This window comes from Cynoglossus semilaevis, chromosome 1 (genome assembly GCF_000523025.1).
Source record: "Cynoglossus semilaevis isolate Cse_v1.0 chromosome 1, Cse_v1.0, whole genome shotgun sequence".
NCBI lineage: Eukaryota > Metazoa > Chordata > Actinopteri > Pleuronectiformes > Cynoglossidae > Cynoglossus > Cynoglossus semilaevis.
In genome coordinates, this window is record NC_024307.1 from 8,953,260 (window position 1) to 8,970,435 (window position 17,176).

At 39.1% G+C, this 17,176-nt stretch overlaps 3 protein-coding genes across 11 annotated transcripts in view; 1 reads left to right on the forward strand and 2 right to left on the reverse strand.

The window, feature by feature from the left end:
- LOC103378081 (sorting nexin-14) overlaps positions 1-1,273 on the reverse strand; it is a 17,945-nt gene extending 16,672 nt beyond the window's left edge. For 2 of the 5 annotated variants that reach the window (XM_025054008.1, XM_025053999.1), the window contains exons 1-2: positions 635-1,273; positions 437-557 (exon numbers count right to left, since the gene is read on the reverse strand). In XM_025054008.1, coding sequence (XP_024909776.1) covers positions 437-557; positions 635-771 — 258 coding nt within the window. In that variant the 5' untranslated portion in view covers positions 772-1,273. The remainder of the gene's footprint in view (positions 1-436; positions 558-634) is intronic. The other 3 variants (XM_008309171.3, XM_008309162.3, XM_008309180.3) reach the window with 2 other exon arrangements.
- Positions 1,274-2,992: 1,719 nt separating this feature from the next.
- Positions 2,993-10,533, reverse strand: LOC103378063 (heterogeneous nuclear ribonucleoprotein Q). 5 transcript variants are annotated; one of them, XM_017034744.2, is made up of 12 exons: positions 10,345-10,533; positions 8,563-8,722; positions 7,553-7,671; positions 7,238-7,345; positions 6,973-7,086; positions 6,647-6,823; positions 6,378-6,513; positions 5,864-6,069; positions 5,619-5,768; positions 5,409-5,530; positions 4,990-5,315; positions 2,993-4,516 (listed from the first exon to the last, which is right to left on the reverse strand). In XM_017034744.2, exons 2-12 carry the CDS (start codon positions 8,708-8,710, stop codon positions 4,491-4,493), a joined length of 1,632 nt encoding a protein of 543 aa, XP_016890233.1. In that variant the 5' UTR covers positions 8,711-8,722; positions 10,345-10,533; the 3' UTR covers positions 2,993-4,490. The 5 variants fall into 5 exon arrangements, with proteins under 5 accessions (XP_016890233.1, XP_016890237.1, XP_016890226.1 ...); XM_017034748.2 differs by having other exon boundaries at positions 2,993-4,590; XM_017034737.2 differs by having other exon boundaries at positions 2,993-4,519; positions 10,345-10,532.
- A 4,531-nt stretch (positions 10,534-15,064) lies between these two features.
- On the forward strand, positions 15,065-17,167 carry cga (glycoprotein hormones, alpha polypeptide). The gene is given in 4 exon segments (NM_001294216.1): positions 15,065-15,104; positions 15,199-15,310; positions 15,435-15,619; positions 16,860-17,167. Coding segments are annotated over 4 exon segments (384 nt in total). The 5' UTR covers positions 15,065-15,092; the 3' UTR covers positions 16,935-17,167.
- The last annotated feature ends 9 nt before the right edge of the window (positions 17,168-17,176 follow it).

Sequence of the window (17,176 nt, forward strand, 5' to 3'; positions counted from 1 at the left end):
CCCTAATGTCTTGTTAGGCCATGTGTTTCCACGTGGATTTGACAAACTCATGTGGTCCAACACATGGGCAGAAGACTGGACTCACACTTTGGATACTAGGTGTTAAACATGAGCAGACTGTTGTGGTCTCAGCAATTGTTAACACATAATACTGTTGTTTAGAGTCACTGAAGTGCTCTGAGGAGAAAAACCAATTAGTCCAATGGAGGTCATGTGATGTGAACACAGGAGTTACAATGCATAGGGCCATATTTTTAGATTGAAAATTGCTGAATTATAGGATTACTTAAGGGTTAAATTGGTTGTTTTCTACAAAAGTTATTTTTTCTCCTAATGGAGTTTCTTGGCTTCAAATACATAACTGGGTCAATATTTAATTTAATTTGTTTATATTATTACAGCAAGAAAGGCATTTTGTTTTTTCGTCTTAGCCTACCTTGATTTTTGGTCTGATAGAGACCAAGATGTTTGGCAGCAATGATTCCGGCCCCAGAGAGCAGTAGAAAGTGACAACTCCAGCCAAGAAGGACCAAAACACAATAATGATGTGGATGTACCTGTGAAGCAGTGATAATATACTGCAATCACATGTCTTTATAGCACTCATTATAGCAGTACAGAGCTGAGGCAGTACCTGTTCAGAAGCACAGTGGAGAGCAGCAGGACTAGCAGGAGAAAGCAGAAGACTGGATACTGTCGACCCAGTTCTCTGACCCGGTTCACTTTTACCCTGCGTTTAAGTCTTTTCAGATAGTCCGTAACGCAACCCATTTTACCCGTGCACGCGTTTCTTACCACACATTACTGTGAAATAACAGACGCGCCGTTGTAAGGGTGTGTTCAACAACACCAAACAAACGCCCCTCGGTCATGGGCTATAACCGTTACCCACAGTTTGAGAACGGCCGGCCGTGTTTCGCTGCAGCCCAGCAGTGACACCATCATGGACTCGCAGAATAAAATACGCAACTGTGTCTGTTTCCTAAATTCAGCTTCGCTCGGTGATATTCGCGATGCACCACACGAACAGCTGTTACCAGCTGCACGAACACCGTCCGTACCGACGCAGTAATACCGTAGTAGAAACCTCTAATAGTTCTCCAACGGCGCCTCCACCTTCCACCTAACGAGCTGTCATTCCAAACTGCCCACCATGGACCAATGTTGCCCACCCTCCACTGAGGGACTCTAGGCTGGCCTCTGTGTGACTGCCTGTCAGCGTGTGATGTCACCTCCGCTGCGTCTACAGCGCTACAGTTTGCCTGGACAACGTACACTGGCTGCGTCACAGTCATAGAAACAAGTGAAGCAGCGGTTTTTCTTTCAACAATAAACCGGGTTGCCAGGTTCGCCTACTATAGGCCTTTAAGGGCTTGGTTACGCTCGCAAATGTAAATCACGGTTTGTTTTTTTTAGTTAGTGCACCTGCTTACTTAGGCTTACACTTATATTATCTTAGTCCATAGGCAGCCCAAAACCAAAAAATAAATACAATTATCAATATATAGTAAAAGTAAAATTTTAAATGTTTTTTAAAATAATTTGTAATTATTTATCATTTGGAATAATTGCGTGAAATCCTAAATAAATGTCTTTAAACATATTATAACCTATGCTTTCTATCCTTCATATTGATGCCGTAGTGCTGGTGGTGGTGGTGGAGTCACTGTACACCTGCTTGCTTGTTTCTTTCGCATAATCTGGCAACGATGTACGTGAACAGTAAATCTAAAGGGGCAAAGTAAAGGTGGGAGTGGCGGTTTTCCGACATGTTTGTTTTACAGTTTAAACAATAATTAGACCAGGGATAAAGTAGAAACCGAAACATCGGCGTTACACATTTCAGTGGCGTGTGTCAAAATATTGTATTATCTTTCCTATTGTGTTTTACTTTCATATCTTTCATTGGTGTCTAAAGGTTAACGCAAAGCCATGCTGATATAAAGCTCCACTGCGTAAGGTTCAGGTGTAATTACTCGTCATTCTTTTGCACTGGCCAAAATTGAAAATTCATACATTTTACGTTTGAATTATCTGTTTTTATTACCGAGGATGGGGCTGTTTTATATATATTAGAACGTGTGTGGGTCTTTTTTATGGAGACAGCCATGTTGCGCTTTTTATGTACCGGTCAATGCAGTTAACCAGTTGTTCAGAAATAGATGGTGGGTTGAGACCAAATCTTACTTCCTATTATGTTGTTGAAATAAAAAAAACACCAAACTTTTTAAACATAAGACTATATTTCTTTAAGCTTTACACTATTTTATTAACCTTAAATTACAAATAAATAAATAAGGTGATGAATGTTTGCTAACATGTAGCAACAAGATGGCCAACATTGAGCATGTGTGACAGATCTGAGAATTGTCACATAAGTAAAAGTCATGGCCAACATTGAGCATGTGTGACAGAACTAATCTGAGAATGGTCACATAAGTAAAAGTTAGTATTGAAAAATGATGTAAAAGGTTAAAAGAAAATAGGTTTTGCCAAAATACTAAAAGTTTCAATTCACCAAAACATAATTATCCCATTATCAGCAGTGAGCCCATGAATTATTACATTGCAATGGTTACATTATAACAATGGAATGTCACTGAAATATTTATTAATGTTTAAAGATATTTTAAAAGTAATAACCGAATCTAGGACTTGTTTCTGGAAAATTAATTTTACTTGAGGAAAGTGCTGTGTTCAGTGCACCTAGCTACAATGACTAAATAAGACCTCATTTCAGACAAGAAAAAAAAGCACTGCTGTTAACACAGGCTAAACCAGACCACATTGCTTTTGAGACAAGTGCCTTGTTGCTTTTACTATGGTACAACAGATATAGCCATAACCGAGGACCTGCATTTAGTATAATTGTTTAAGGCAGTTAACTAGCATGTCATCATTGCATTTTTTCTGAACTTATTTTTAAGCAATGATCAAGTAAAAAGGTAACTCATGTACCTCATTGGGTTATCAACCAAAACGTAAGACACAATTAGAAATCAAAAACTTTATTACAAAAATAAGTTACACTCACCTCCATTTTACAGTATAAAACAATTTATTTGCAGGAATGCAAAAAACGTTGTTGGCCACCAACAATAGTTTAAAACTGCTAACATCTTTTTTTCAAAAGGTGGTTGTTACGAGTTCATTGAGGGAGTTAACTGTATAGAAAACTGGGATTGAAGAACGCAGTTTCCTTTATGCTATACCTGGAAAGAGAATTCATTCACTGCAGTATCCCTTGTCACCACTATGTGGCTACGATCCCTCACCAAATCACAGCAGCTTATGTTAGCAAACGCGCTCACAGGCTGCGCAATCATACATTTCTTTAACCATCCATGAATACTCATGATTTTCGACATGGTTACCATCTTCGGAGCTGGGGAGGGATCATTTCATAACATGATCTTACATGGTTAAGGATTTGATTAGGTTTTTGACATTATCTTGTAGTTGATGTAAATGAACTGTCAATATAAAAACAAACCCACTTGAATACAGTGGCACAAAAGGGACACTGCAGGGCATCATTTTGTTCTTATTTTTTTTTTTTTTTTATCAAAGGCAGTTGGATGCCTGTGATGAAGAAGCCTTTACAAAAGTAACATTTTTATCCGAAAAACTATACAACCAGTAACTACATACTCTGAAGAAGCAAGGCGGCTAATTCAGTTCAAAATAGGATAAAAGCAGGGCTTGTTCAGACTCATCATATGAGATTGTTTTGCATGCCCAGTTTGACTGTTTGCAGTGTCAGAGCTGCAGCAAAAAGAACTATATTACATTAAGTACATCGTTTTTACGCTGCAGCTCTTGTGCATATTTTGTACGGAAACAAGCCCTGCTTTCATCAATATAGTTTCCCTATTTACAGTACAGGTCGGGTAGTTTAGTCCTCTGTACTGAGGTAGTCAACCAACCCTTTAAAGACAAGTTCTGAAAAGAACCACTTTCCTGGAATGCCTGACTTATCCATGCCAGGTGGGTACACCCTAAAAACCTGCAAATGTTCTCTTTCAAACATCCAGATCAAACGATTAAGATTAAACATGGATATTCTGACAATAAAAATTGCGATTAGCACAAAAATATACAATAGCATCAAGCTCCTTTGAGCCACTTCAAACCTAAGAACTTAAAAAAGTGCAAATTCTTCAATAATTATTTAAAAAAAATGGCAGGTTTAGGGACAGGGATGGGGGAGATTGTAAGGGCAATTCATAGAGTCCTGTATATTAGGGCTGGATATAGGGGGCTAAGGGCTAAAAGGCTGTGGCAAGTATTCAGAATCTTCCGATAAACTTTTTAAGGTGGCAGTTTCAGAAATTAAAAAAAAAAAAAAAAAAAAACATAAGGGGGGGCAATGCTTCTTCTTCTGTAAGGCTGGAATTTCATTGGACCTTTTGTCGTGCTCTATTGTTTCAACATCCATTGCAGCTTACGGTGTTAACCCCACACATCAAGTCAGTATCCATTGTGACAGGTCAGGAGCGGACTCGGCCTCGTTTTCCTGCTGGACCAATGAGGAGACGAATGATTAGCGAGAGTAATCGACCGTGCACAATTTCCTCAATCAGCGAAGATCTAATTAGGACACAGAAATAATAACAATAAAAGAAAGTCCTGCTACCAAAATGGCATTTGGCTAGGTCACTGAAAATCATATATTATGTTTTGAATGACCTTAGTCTACTGGCAGCAACAAGCAGACTGGCAGTGCTGAAAGATGACACCTGTCAGGGATTACTTATGAGGCCAATAAACAGGTGTACCCGTTTAAAAGTCAGTGAGACAGTCTGAGCTTATGTCCTGATCATTGTACTGCATCAGGTACAATGCCAACATCTTCAACAGTCAACTGAAGAGCACTGCTTTAATTTACTTCAGCTCTGTCAATAACTTGTTTCCCCCATTTTTATAACCGACTATAGCACACAAACAGGTAAAGATCAAAAACAATCAGGGGAAAAATGTGTTATTTACCTCTGCTGTTGGCAGGGCCTCCCCGCTGGGTGAAGGTCAGCCTGCCCCTCGGTGTGACAGTGCCACGACCTCTGGTCTGACTGGCACCACCGCGCAATCCTCCTCTCACGCCTCGCCCTCTCCCGGTCCCCTGGAAGTCCTCATAGCAATAGTATGGGTCGTCATAGCCACCCCGGTAGTTGTGATAATTGTATCCATAGTAATCGTAATAGTCTTCGTAGCAGTAATAATCATGGGGGTAAGAGTAACCCCCTCGACCCACTCTGCCTCTGCCCCTTGTGGGTGGTGGCATATGAGGAGGCCCATAGTAATAGTATTCATCATACCTGAGAGGAAATGAGGGATGGAGACTGTAAATGTGGATTCATCTTCAGACAACTTTAACGTGGTGTCAAAAGTGCTGCTCTGTGCTTTCTTACATTTGTGTTTTAGCGGCTTGTCTTTGGGCTTTGCGCTCTTTCCTCTTCTGGTCAGGGGGTTTAGCAAAGACAATTTCAATAAGCTCTCCTTCCAGGTCTTTGCCATTTAGATCAGCCAAGGCCTATAAAATGTAAACGGGACAAAGTCTTTAATAGAGACTACATACCAACAGGTGTTCTCAATTAGGCACTTATTTTCTGTTTCTCTACCTTCACGGCACCGTCTCTTTCCTCAAAGTGAATAAAGGCGTAGTCTTTCAACTTCTTCACCCGCTCCAGTTTGCCAAATTGACTGAAGGCCTTTTCAAGTATTTCCTCCGTGACAGTGCTTGCTAGGTTCCTAACAAAAAGCACCTTGACCTAGCAAAAAAAGAAGAAATACAAAATCTTTTTTTTTTGAAAAAGGGGAAAACACACATTAGGAGTTTTGATTTAAATGTTCATTTGTCCTTTACCTTGGCCATAACTTCTGGATCTGGGTCCTCAATGGGATCGGCCCATTCTACAGTCACAACATTTCCCCACACCTTCACTTTGCCACTCATCAGCCGGCGACGGGCCTGGGCTGCCGTCTTGTGGTCTTCATACTCCAGGAAACAGAACCCTCTGTTCTTCTTCTTGTCATCTGGTTGGTGGTACAGTATGACGTCATTTAGACCTTCTATAGAAACAGGAGAGGGGGAGAAAAAAAAGAAGTGTTGTTGAAGAGCTTAAAAAAAAGAAAAAAGGAGTTCAAATGAAATATTCCAGTTAAAAAATGAATATTGATGTACAATAGAAAGTGTCCAGTCAGATCTTAGCGGTAAACTTTCATAGTGACCGAAGTCATTCCATTGCAGTAAAAGCGTCATCATTTGGACACAATCTATGAATTACCCACTGATCATTAACATTTCAGTGGAGTGTGAATTTTATCTTACTTTAATTATGTGAAGTTGTTGGAAAGAAAAATAAAAGATGCAAACCTACCTGTGACTTTTGCAAATTCCTCCACAATTTGATCTTTTGTTTTACTCTTGGGTATGGAGCCAACAAACAGTCTATTATTGGCCACAGAGATGCACACTCCGATATGTTTGCCCGGTCGAATTTCACTGTTGTTGCACTGCAAGAGGAAGATGCATCATGTAAGTAAAGGATGTTTTGTGTTTGATTTATTTTTTTCTCACCCAGACAACTCTAAACTAACAACACTGTCAAAACATCTTTTTTTTAGGTTGTGGCGACAGAAAACTCACCAACTTGACAGCCTGCTGTGCAGCTTCTTTAGTGCAGAAAGTGACAAAGGCATAGCCTCTGTTCAGGCCACTGAAAGGATCCATCATCAGACGCAGGTCCCAGATTGGGCCAGCTTTCTCAAAGAGTGGAACAAGCTCATCCTCAAAAAGGTCTCTAGGGATTTTTCCTACAAATATCTTTAAGGCAGAAAGAAAATATTACAGAAGGTAAGGTCAACTTTATTACTTAATGTGATGTAAGGGTTAAAATATATACACAAGTTTAACTTGAATATGATTTGTGTCAAGGATTTAAAAGTTATGTCATGAAGCGTAGGGTGTCATACCTCTGTACCAATGGTGGGTTGTGGCACTGACTGGGCTGACTCTGGTGGGGGACCACCATACTTCCTCTGGCCTGTTGTAACATCAAGTGTGTAGCCAGTTCTTTCCAGCAAAGCCTAATGTTAAAAAAAATCCTGAATATGCAGTACAAACCAAGTTCATCTTCCATTCAGAGATGACATGTTTTTACATTTCAATCCAGCAAATCAGTATTCACATGTCCTAACCAGTTTGCATGTAATCCTTGAACAGAGACTCCATTCTTACTTTGATTTTGGCTTCATCTGGTCCTTTATTGGTTTCTGACACTTTGGTCCCTTGTTTCTCTCTCTGCCTGTACGTCTTCATCACGCCACAAAGAAAGGCACTTTTGTTCTGGAGAGCGAGAAAAAAAAAAAATACTGTCAATGTATTCATTTGTGTCAACATCATCAGGACAATTTCTTGTTATGTGTTCACCACAAATTGAATAATCTTTTACACAGGACGGCAGGAGACAAGACAGTCATGTTTGACAACATAATGCCAATGTGTGCAGACAAACTTCAGATGACAACATTAGACAACTGTTTGAATTCACACCTGAACATGTGAGAGGTCGCTGTCCTTGAATTGCAAAAGGACCTGCAGAGCACCTTCCTCGTTGAATTCTTTCAAAGCCTCAATCGCTCGATCGTCTAAGTCACAGTGTGACACCAAACCTGGAGGGATGGAGACGACACACAGCAGAGTAAAGTACAGTATGACTCGTATGCAGTGGGGGAGAGCAGAATCTAAAGAAGGAACAAATTTAATTAACTTTGTATTGTAATGATTTAAACTTCTTTGAAAAAGAATTTACTGTTTCTTACTGTACATTTAAGAAAGAGTGGGGCCAAAATGAGTTTAACTGGATTGAGTAGCCAGCATGCATTTTACCCTCAAACCAGCATGTTTTTGCAGAACTAATCACAACAGATGTGACAGCGTAACTTGATATGCCAATGTCCCTCTACATTATGACCGGCAATTTTAATGAGCTGGTCTGTGCTCGCCTCTATGGAGGGGCTGTCACCTGTCCCATGCAGCCACACACCAGACAGCTGCTACCATTGTTTCTGCCTCCGCCCCATCTGGTTGAGAAAGACCAGACCGGTATTTTTCTGACTGACCAAAGAAGTCCTAACATGACCCCCACTAACACTGTACCTCTGCAACTTGTTAAAATCCACAGCAAGAGACAGTTAGGTTGCAGCAAAAATCTTTTAAACTTTCTGAACCCTTTGCAGTTGTTTTAGGGCGATGTGAAAGTTTTCTTAGAAATTAAGAAAGAGAGCTCCAGAAAAATGGTCCTTAGGACAGAACGTATCATTCACTCTGACACCAGTGATCATGCAATCACATTGGGAATGCAAATGCTGCAATCATGTACACACTTTTGTGTAATTTAATGTTTTGTAGCACTGCAGTACCCATTTTGGTAGGAAACCACAAAAAGTTGCTTTGAGATCCCAATCCCCCACCTATTTCAGAAAGGTAATAAAATGACAGTACATGCAAGAAATTGAAATATTTGCATATCGGAATATGCAAGTGTATTTACAGTGTCTTACCTGCTATGTAAATTTCATCTAGTTTTTCAGCAACTTTCTGTGGTAAACCAGCTTCTAATAAAGTCTGGAAGTGCTCAGAATGGGTAACTGCAGCAGAGGTGTCCATTGGTTCTTCTGGACCATTTCCATTAATATGTTCTGTGGCCATGTCTCCAGAAATCTGTATAAATGCAATGAGCCAAATTAATTTTGGGTCACGGGCAATACTTTGGATTTGTTCAGGAGAGTATTAATTGTATTATTCAGACAAATAATTACACACTGTAAACAAATACTGATTGTACCATATCAATCATAGAGAGTGACAATCAAACAATCACAAATCATTAGACAGGACAATAAGTGAGTGTTTCCGTGAGCGTTCATGGTCATATACTCCATCTGACAAGATCACTTGCTGGAGGTAAAAGTCCAGAAGACTGCTTACATCGAGTTAACAAGGAGGCCATTCCACAAAACAAATTTGTTAATATCAACAAGGCAGTGTTCTCTTTTGGTGTATCCCGAGAAAGTTGGCCTGAGGCTGCATTGCTTACTGACGCCTGCATTTCACTTGCAGTCTTTTCTTGTAGAAGCCCTGTTTGCTTTTGGTCTCATAATTACATGTTAGCTTACCTTCTCGATGCTGACTTCAGCACTGGCTAGATAGCCGATACACGTGCTCCATCAGAGAGTGAGCCCCAGTTTCCGGTAGCTGACCAGTCACTAAGTATGCACCCATTTTGTTTATTGACACCTTGGGGTAGGACTGATCGCAAATATTCAAATACAATCACGATTGTACCACATTTTTTCTAATGTATTATGGGATAGTCAGTGGCTTCGGGCTCTGGTCATATAATTGGATCCGTCAATGCTGAACTCAGCAAAACGTGTACAGCAAACTACTGTTTTGACCAAATTTTAAACACGACCTGCGTTACGTTTAAGATAACATTTCATTGGATATATTATGCAAAGGATTTTCCGTACTATCGGCTGATCCATTACATTATTATCAGTAAGCACGTGTTGTCTCTGTGACTAAAAAATAAAATAAAACCAATAGAAAATACTAAAAAATATCTCGTTAATCGCATAGCATAGCCAATAGGAATAGTTCATTATTGTATTATTGAGTAACTTATATTATTTCATAATTATGACAGCGTTAGATATAGCGGGGAGGGACTGAGTCGCACACGTTGAGGCTAGTTAGCCTAGCGGGCTAATATTACAGCAGCCGGGCTAACCCGAGACATTTATTTAAAACAAAACAATAACCTATCCGTGTGCGTTTTTCATGAATGCACAGCCCTTGGAACTTTGGAACTGTGCAAAATATAACGATTGGGAGCCAAGCTATACAAAACAGTGTTTAAGTCGTGCCAGGAAAGCTTGCTTTGTCCGCTAGTTGTCGATAGCACTACGACAATGAGCATGTCAATTCCACGATCTGTCAAAATAGGCTAACTACAGCTAGCATGCTAATACGTGCGATTTTCAGCGAGGCCATTGTTATACCGTCACTTGTCCACAAGAACTCAACCGATCGACGGAGCGAGACTTTTTTTTAAATTACATTAACTGAGGCCTTCGGATGCAGACCATTAGCTTGCTGGACGCGTGCTTTGTCAACGTGCCGCCACATAGGAAGAGTCCATTTTCAAAAAGCCGGTCTGGAGAACTCGTTCCCTACCACCAGCAGTTCCCACATTGTTTGAAACAGCAGCGCACGATTTACACTTTCAAAGGCATCAGTAAAGCAAAAAATACGTGACCAATAAGTAGTAATTACCCTACCTGCCGCTGGCTCACCAACGCGTATGGTGTTGATTGTTTGGAAAGATAAATGTGGTATTTTAAAGACAGAAAAAGTGTAAAACTCCCGGCACTGGTCCGGCTTCAGTCATTCACTCTTGATGATGTAAAATGGCTGCCACGTTCACGCCTCGAGTTTTGTCTCGTCGATGGGGTTTCTTGGACAACCCTGCACGGGCTTGCCTTGTGTGCATTTTACTGTAGAAAAGCAGACACGGGCAGCGGCTTATCGACTGCATTCAGCACCGTTGCCAACGATGGGAATAACACGAATGGTACAAATACACGTCAAATATACATATACTTTAAATATATATTAAAATAAAATAAAAATACCAGATGGAAACCAACTTATGCCAGAGTGAATGGTTAAGAAATGAAAGAAGAAATTGCCGCGGGTGAATTATCATCTGAAATATTCTTTAGTGATGTAACGTTTTCATGCTATTCTAATAGCATTGTTGATGTTGAAGCACCTCCACTTCTGTTTTTGTCTTTATAATCAGTGAACTGCACACTCAAGACCAGCCCCATATCTACTGCATGCAGATATTAAATAGAAGCGCTTAACCTCAATTATTCAAGTACAGCATGTCCTCTCTTCAACCACATGGTGTCACTATTCTCATGAATTTAAATATTCTTCAACGAATGAACGTGTCACTTTTATGAGCCATGCGATGATATTATCGTTGGGCTAACTAAATTGGGGCGTGGATTGCACGATTGTATAATAGGCTAAATACCTTGTATATTATTTTCCACTTCTGCTACTGAGACACTTTCGAGATTGACTGCATTTCTGTTCATAATAACCTGAAGGAGGATGGATCATACTGGAAGCAAATAATTTGGTGACTTTACTAATATTTGGAGAGTTACAGGAGAGTTTATAGACAAACGTTAAGAGTCAAATACTGCAGGAATGTTTCAAACTGTCTGGAACCTTATGCTTGAATGACTTATTAAAAAAGATATGATAAACTAAAACATCAGTCAGAAGCAAACTCTATCTTGAGTTTAATTGTTGATTTAACTGCTCAAAACTTCACCTCAAGGTCAGGGCCCACAGAGGAAAACCATCAACAGTGGAGGATCCCAGGAGGTTTGCCAAGGAAAAACAGAGGGAATACCTCAGAACACATGCCTGAGACGTGCTGAAAGTTACTGTCTGACTGTTGACTCTCAGGGTACGGAGCAAATACTAAAAGTAGTTAAGCTTTGAAAAAAATCTGTTGTTTCTGAATACTGCTCAATCTTCCTCAAAGAAACTAGTATATTAGGGAAATCTTTTTTAAAAAAGACCACTACACTGCATACATTTTGGAAATATTTGAATATTGGAAACAACCTGTGTTGCATATGTGGAAAATCAAATAATTCATCACTGTCATTCTAACACCGGCATTTTCTTTGACTAAACCCTCTAGTATTTGACACTGGGATGCCTGTTATCGTCATCACTGCCATTATTAATGGTCTGAGTGTTTGGCTCATGGCTGAACTAATAAAACTTTTAACTGGTAAATGACTGCTAAAACCCCTGCAGTTATAGAACATTAACAGCTGTATGATGATAGCTGGGAGAGAGCTCGAGGAATAACTTATGCAGGTGCGGAGGAATGAAGCCACAGAATTGTTTCCTTGGGATCTTGGTTTCTTTTGTATAAATATGAATTCAAGATGTGTTGCAGGCACGTGACTGACTAAATAAACATGGATAAAGAAGTATTAAGGCTTGTCGAATATTAACAGGACATACCAAGTGGAGACAAAGATATTGTTACAGTGGGTGGATGTCATAGAAATGTCTGTTTTGAAGTTACAGCACAGGAGTTTTACTCCAACTCAGCTGAATTCCAGATACATGATACGTTAAATATTTCTTCTAGGTTTTTGTTCTGCTACAAGAACAATGTGTCGGTGAACACAACGAGATGAAGGCAAGCAAGGTCCCGTGTAACTTATTTACAAATGAGGCCGTCACATTTTTGTTTTAATATTTTTAGCAGAAACACTCATTTCTAATGAAGTCAGGTTTACACCTATGGTGCTATGTTACATACAATATAGATTTCATGTGCATCATTATTGATATTCTTACTCCAGTGTACACTTTAGAGTACGGCATGTGTGATGGAAATTGTAACAAAGCTTAGGTGTAACATTATAGCCCACTGAATCTGCAGAGGATCAGTCGTTTGAAAAACAAAAAAAAATAGCAGAATATAACAATGAAAAACACAATGTTATCATGTTTTTTTCTAACACACATTCTCAGACTTATTCCAAATGCACTGCAGCTTGGTCACTTGCAGTGTATTTGTGGTTCAATTAATTATACAGGAGCCTTATAGGAGGGGCACTGGAGGTTTAGAAATGTTAACATTACAGAGTCTGGATTACTTTAAAATTGTTTGGACATACACGGTCTGGGCGTGTTTTTGTAATATTAGACAGTTAAACAGTCAGCATGGTTTTCTACTGTGGGTGGAAGCTGTAGAAACTACAGAAAACCCATGTGAATGTGTAAACTCCACCATCTGTGACTGTCAGATTTGAACAAGGCAACCCTTCCATCCAAAAACCTTGAATTTTGAAACATTTATTCAATTTACATTGAACTGTGATCTAGTCAGGCCACATGTGCCCCTTGAATATCCTAATAGTATTCAAATTTACAATCACAATATTCAGCTGAGGCTGATCTTTTTGTTTGTTCTTGGTTTGTTTTGATCTAATTATTTCTGCTAGCTAACAGGTTTTATTCACATTCATTACTTCATAGACATCACTGCAAATGGTTAGGCCATTGTCAAACAGCAGCCAAACAAAGCAAACATTCTGCAAAAGCTTATTAAATAGCTGAAAGATCACAAAAATGGGCTAAAATTTAACCAGAAAGGGCAATCGAACATATTGAAGCTAACGAACTGGATTTAAACTTGCATAGAAACAACAAAAAATGTATAGTTAGTTTAATCATTCTGACCTAGAATGGCTCTAAATACCCATAGCACCAGGTTCAGGACACGAAAGCTACCAGCCCATCTAAGTGTCCTGGGTCTGTCTCAGACAAATAAAAATTCTTAAAAATTTCATAAAATTTTCCACAAGCTAAATATGTAGCACGACCCAGAACCAAACTGACAGAAACAAGGACACACAAAGTAAAAGGGTAAAAGAGAGAGAGAGAGAGAGACAGCCTTCTACTATCTCTGTGATTTAATGTGTCATCCTCCTCCATGCTTATTGAATTACCAAGTCCTAGACCGAGGATTTATTACCAACGCAACCAAGGACACAGGACCTTACATTAAGTACATAAACATGCAGGTGAAATGTGAAATTAATTTATATTCATCCTTGACATTTCAACAAACAGATTCACCCGAAGATAAGAAGAGATAATATAATCTTCCATATATTCATAGTCCTTCAACTAGGCCACTCTTCACTGAGGCAAAGCCGAAGGGTTTTTATTAATCGTAAAACACAATACACTAATGTTGTTGGGTTTTTTTTGTTTTTAAATAGTGATTTATTAAAGTGACTGTTTTTAATTTGTCTTTTAGGAAAAGAGCTTATTAAATGATAAATCACTGAGACTGATGTGTATCCTGAGATTTCAGTTGCAAGTAATTTTATTCATGTAGTACTAAAATATAATTGGTTTAGTAGTTTAAAATATAAAATATATATTCATACAAAGTAAGTGTCTATATTTCTGGGTTACAGGAAGTGTATTGTACTGTGTGTATCTGCAGCTCATCTGCCCTCTGCCTGTATTTTCTCTTTTCCTTCTCTTTTGCAGGTACTCAGGATTACTGTGGAGATGACTATTGCAATGATTCAAATGATAATGAAAACCTGGATTTCAGGGGGCTAAGACGAACTGAAAATGTGAGAAAATTTACAAATATTTTGCTGTAGAGCTTTCAAAGTTTGGGTTTATTTATGAAAATATGGTTTTGTCATAACATTTTCAGAGGTGTACAGACACTGCTACCAGCTGTTTGAACTGTACAATACAGGGAAGACTCGCTGCTGCTTTTCCTGTCATGATTAGTGGTGTCCATATGGCATCGTACGGGCAGTGCTAGCCGTTAGAGGCAATTCAATTCCAATTTTTGTGGAACAATTTGATCACGTTTAGATTTGTAGAAAACCATGATTTTATGTATCAGCAAAGTCAACTTAAGAAGCAAAGCATTAGAAGTACACTATAGCGCCTCTACAGTGTGTGTGAGGAATCTACAAGGCATGCTTTATCTTTACAGTGAGACAAAATGATTGCATTGTAGACAAACCAGAGCAGAAATTCTAAAAATAGTCTTTAAGAAAGGCAAACATGTTTTTTTTTTATTTCTTTCCATATGTCAGAAACATAATTATGCCTCTTCTAGACCATTTAAGGAGTTAATTGTGCTGAGTTAAATGTGTACAAATGTTCCAGCTTCAGTTGACCGAAATGACCAGGAAAAACCGGTGATCCTTCCCTGACAAATAAAAACAGTGGAGTTGTTACCAGGCAACCAAAAGTCAGGGATTACGTGTAACGTCCATAGTTAGAACAGTTGGCTAATGAAAGTGTGTTTTGACTTTCAACTGTGATGCAATGGCATAATGAAGGAGATGGAAACTGAGATCATTGATAAGGAAGCCCAGGTATAAAAGCAGATGCTCTGACTCACATGTCCCCAGTGCCAGGAGTTCTCTACAGACGCACCATGGAAGGGAAGGTTGTTTCTCAACATTGTAAACATCTTTGTCTGAGTAAATTTTTCATTTTTAATTGCCTTTATTCAACTTGACTGTTCTCGTTTGTGTCTTCAGGCAACCGCTGCGTCCACAATGGGCTCGGTGAAATCAGCAACTCTGTCTCTTCTTCTGTTGACCTTTTCTCTTTATGTAGCTGACTCTTACCACAGCAAAGACCTACAGAAATGTAAATGACATTCATTTTGTTCTTCTTGTCAAGTAATTTAAAAAAAGACTGTACTGAATATTTACCATTTTAACAACCATGTTGTACTTGTTTGTTTATCCATTCGGTACATCCGATCTTCCAGTGGGCTGCGAGAGTTGCACTCTGGGAAAGAATGATTTATTCTCACTATATGGTCCAGTCTACCAGTGCCAGGGCTGCTGCTTCTCACGAGCGTTCCCCACTCCTCTAACGACATTGGAAACGATGGAAAGTCGAAAGAACATCACTTCAGAGGCGACGTGCTGCGTGGCCAGGTCCAGCTATGAGGTAAACAAGTGCAGTTGGCATATATAAATAGAGTTTGTGTCCTTTTTGATGCAAAATGATGGGTTTCAACTCACATTAACTTAACTACTGTTAAGAAGTGTGAATAGGCGAGAGTCTAGTGATATTTTCTCTTTTCCTTGGCAAAGGTCCCTGACCCACTTAAAACTAGTCTGTGACCCACTTTTGGCTCAGGACCCACCAGTTTAGGGAAATATTTTTTTCCATGTCTATATCTTTGTAAGTACAACTTCATGTTGTGTACATGTCTTTAGAGTACATCTAATATCTACCTGCTAGTACTTATGTGGGTCAAGAGTACTTCAAGTGCTTAAATATATTTTTCCAATACTCACAGTTTTTTGTGCAGGCCTGCAGGATATGGGTATGACTTCCAATGTGTTTTCCACTGTTTCTCCAGCATTTATCTGAGGCAGATTCTTGCCGTTTAGGAAGAAGTGCTTGTCAAGTCGGCCAATCACAAAAGAGAAAATCAGTGCATTTAGTAAAGCCGGCTTAAGTGTTGCCAACTGTTACGTGGCAGTTGATGTAAAATGGATATCTAAAAATGTACTTAGATTTTCTCACATAAACATCTCTGCAGCAGTCCTCTGTCTCTGTAGTCCACATTTAGACGCTAGTGTCTAAAACTGGCAAAAACAATAGGAAAACATTGATCTTCCCCGCTTTGTCGCAACATTTCAGGCTGCTGGTCAAATCATTTGTTCTTATAATTAATCACTACAATTGATCTTTGCCGTGATGCCACAGCCAACCTGGGCATTGTTGCTAAACAGTTTGAAAATCCACCCAAATGCAAATCATGTGAAATGCGTTTCAAGACAAGTCCAGTAGTGCCCTGTGTGTTTTGGCTCGGTATTCTTTGGCAGCGTCTTCTTGGAGTCCGTTGACACATTTTAACGTCTGCGTGTTGTTAACAAATCCACCAAAGGCACTTGTTTTCCTCAGACTCAGATGGTTTCATTTAAATAATTGTTCCACGTCCAAAGAGGTCAAATTCTCCAATATTCCACAAAGAAGCAAATTATTCCTCTTGCTCCCCCATTCATCACTATGTAAATAAATATTTCATTTTTAAGACAGTGATAGATAGATAGATTGTAATCAATCTATGAAAGTGGTAGATTTTTACGAATTACATAAAATCACACAAACATGTTGTATATGCTGTATACTGTGTACATACACCTGACTTTTTCCTCCTCATCTGTTGTTCCTTCAGGTAGTGGTGGCTGGTATTGTGGTGAGAAACCACACAGACTGCCACTGTAGTACCTGTAAATACCACAAGATATGACAGAACAGGGGACCACGCTGCAGAGCTCAGCTTCACGGCACATCATTATTCATTTAGTGAACTGTGCCAAAGATATTTTTTCTTTTTCAAAAATGTGTTTTAAAACCGATCACACTTTTGCAGTGATCCTTAGTCTGTGACGTGTAATTAGTCCACACACTGTCCTTTGTAGATGTACTCTGTGTAATCGATGATGTAATGGAAAGCAATTAAATGAAAACATGCATCTTTATGTTGTTGTT

Bases quoted from the DNA above. Each gene is read 5' to 3' on its own strand.
- LOC103378063 (XM_017034737.2), bottom strand. From the start codon at position 8,710: ATGGCCACAGAACATATTAATGGAAATGGTCCAGAAGAACCAATGGAC. The intron at 6,824-6,972 runs GTATGACACCCT...TCTGCCTTAAAG, and splicing joins AACCCACCATTGGTACAGAG to ATATTTGTAGGAAAAATCCC. The intron at 6,514-6,646 runs GTGAGTTTTCTG...TTCCTCTTGCAG, and splicing joins CACAGCAGGCTGTCAAGTTG to TGCAACAACAGTGAAATTCG.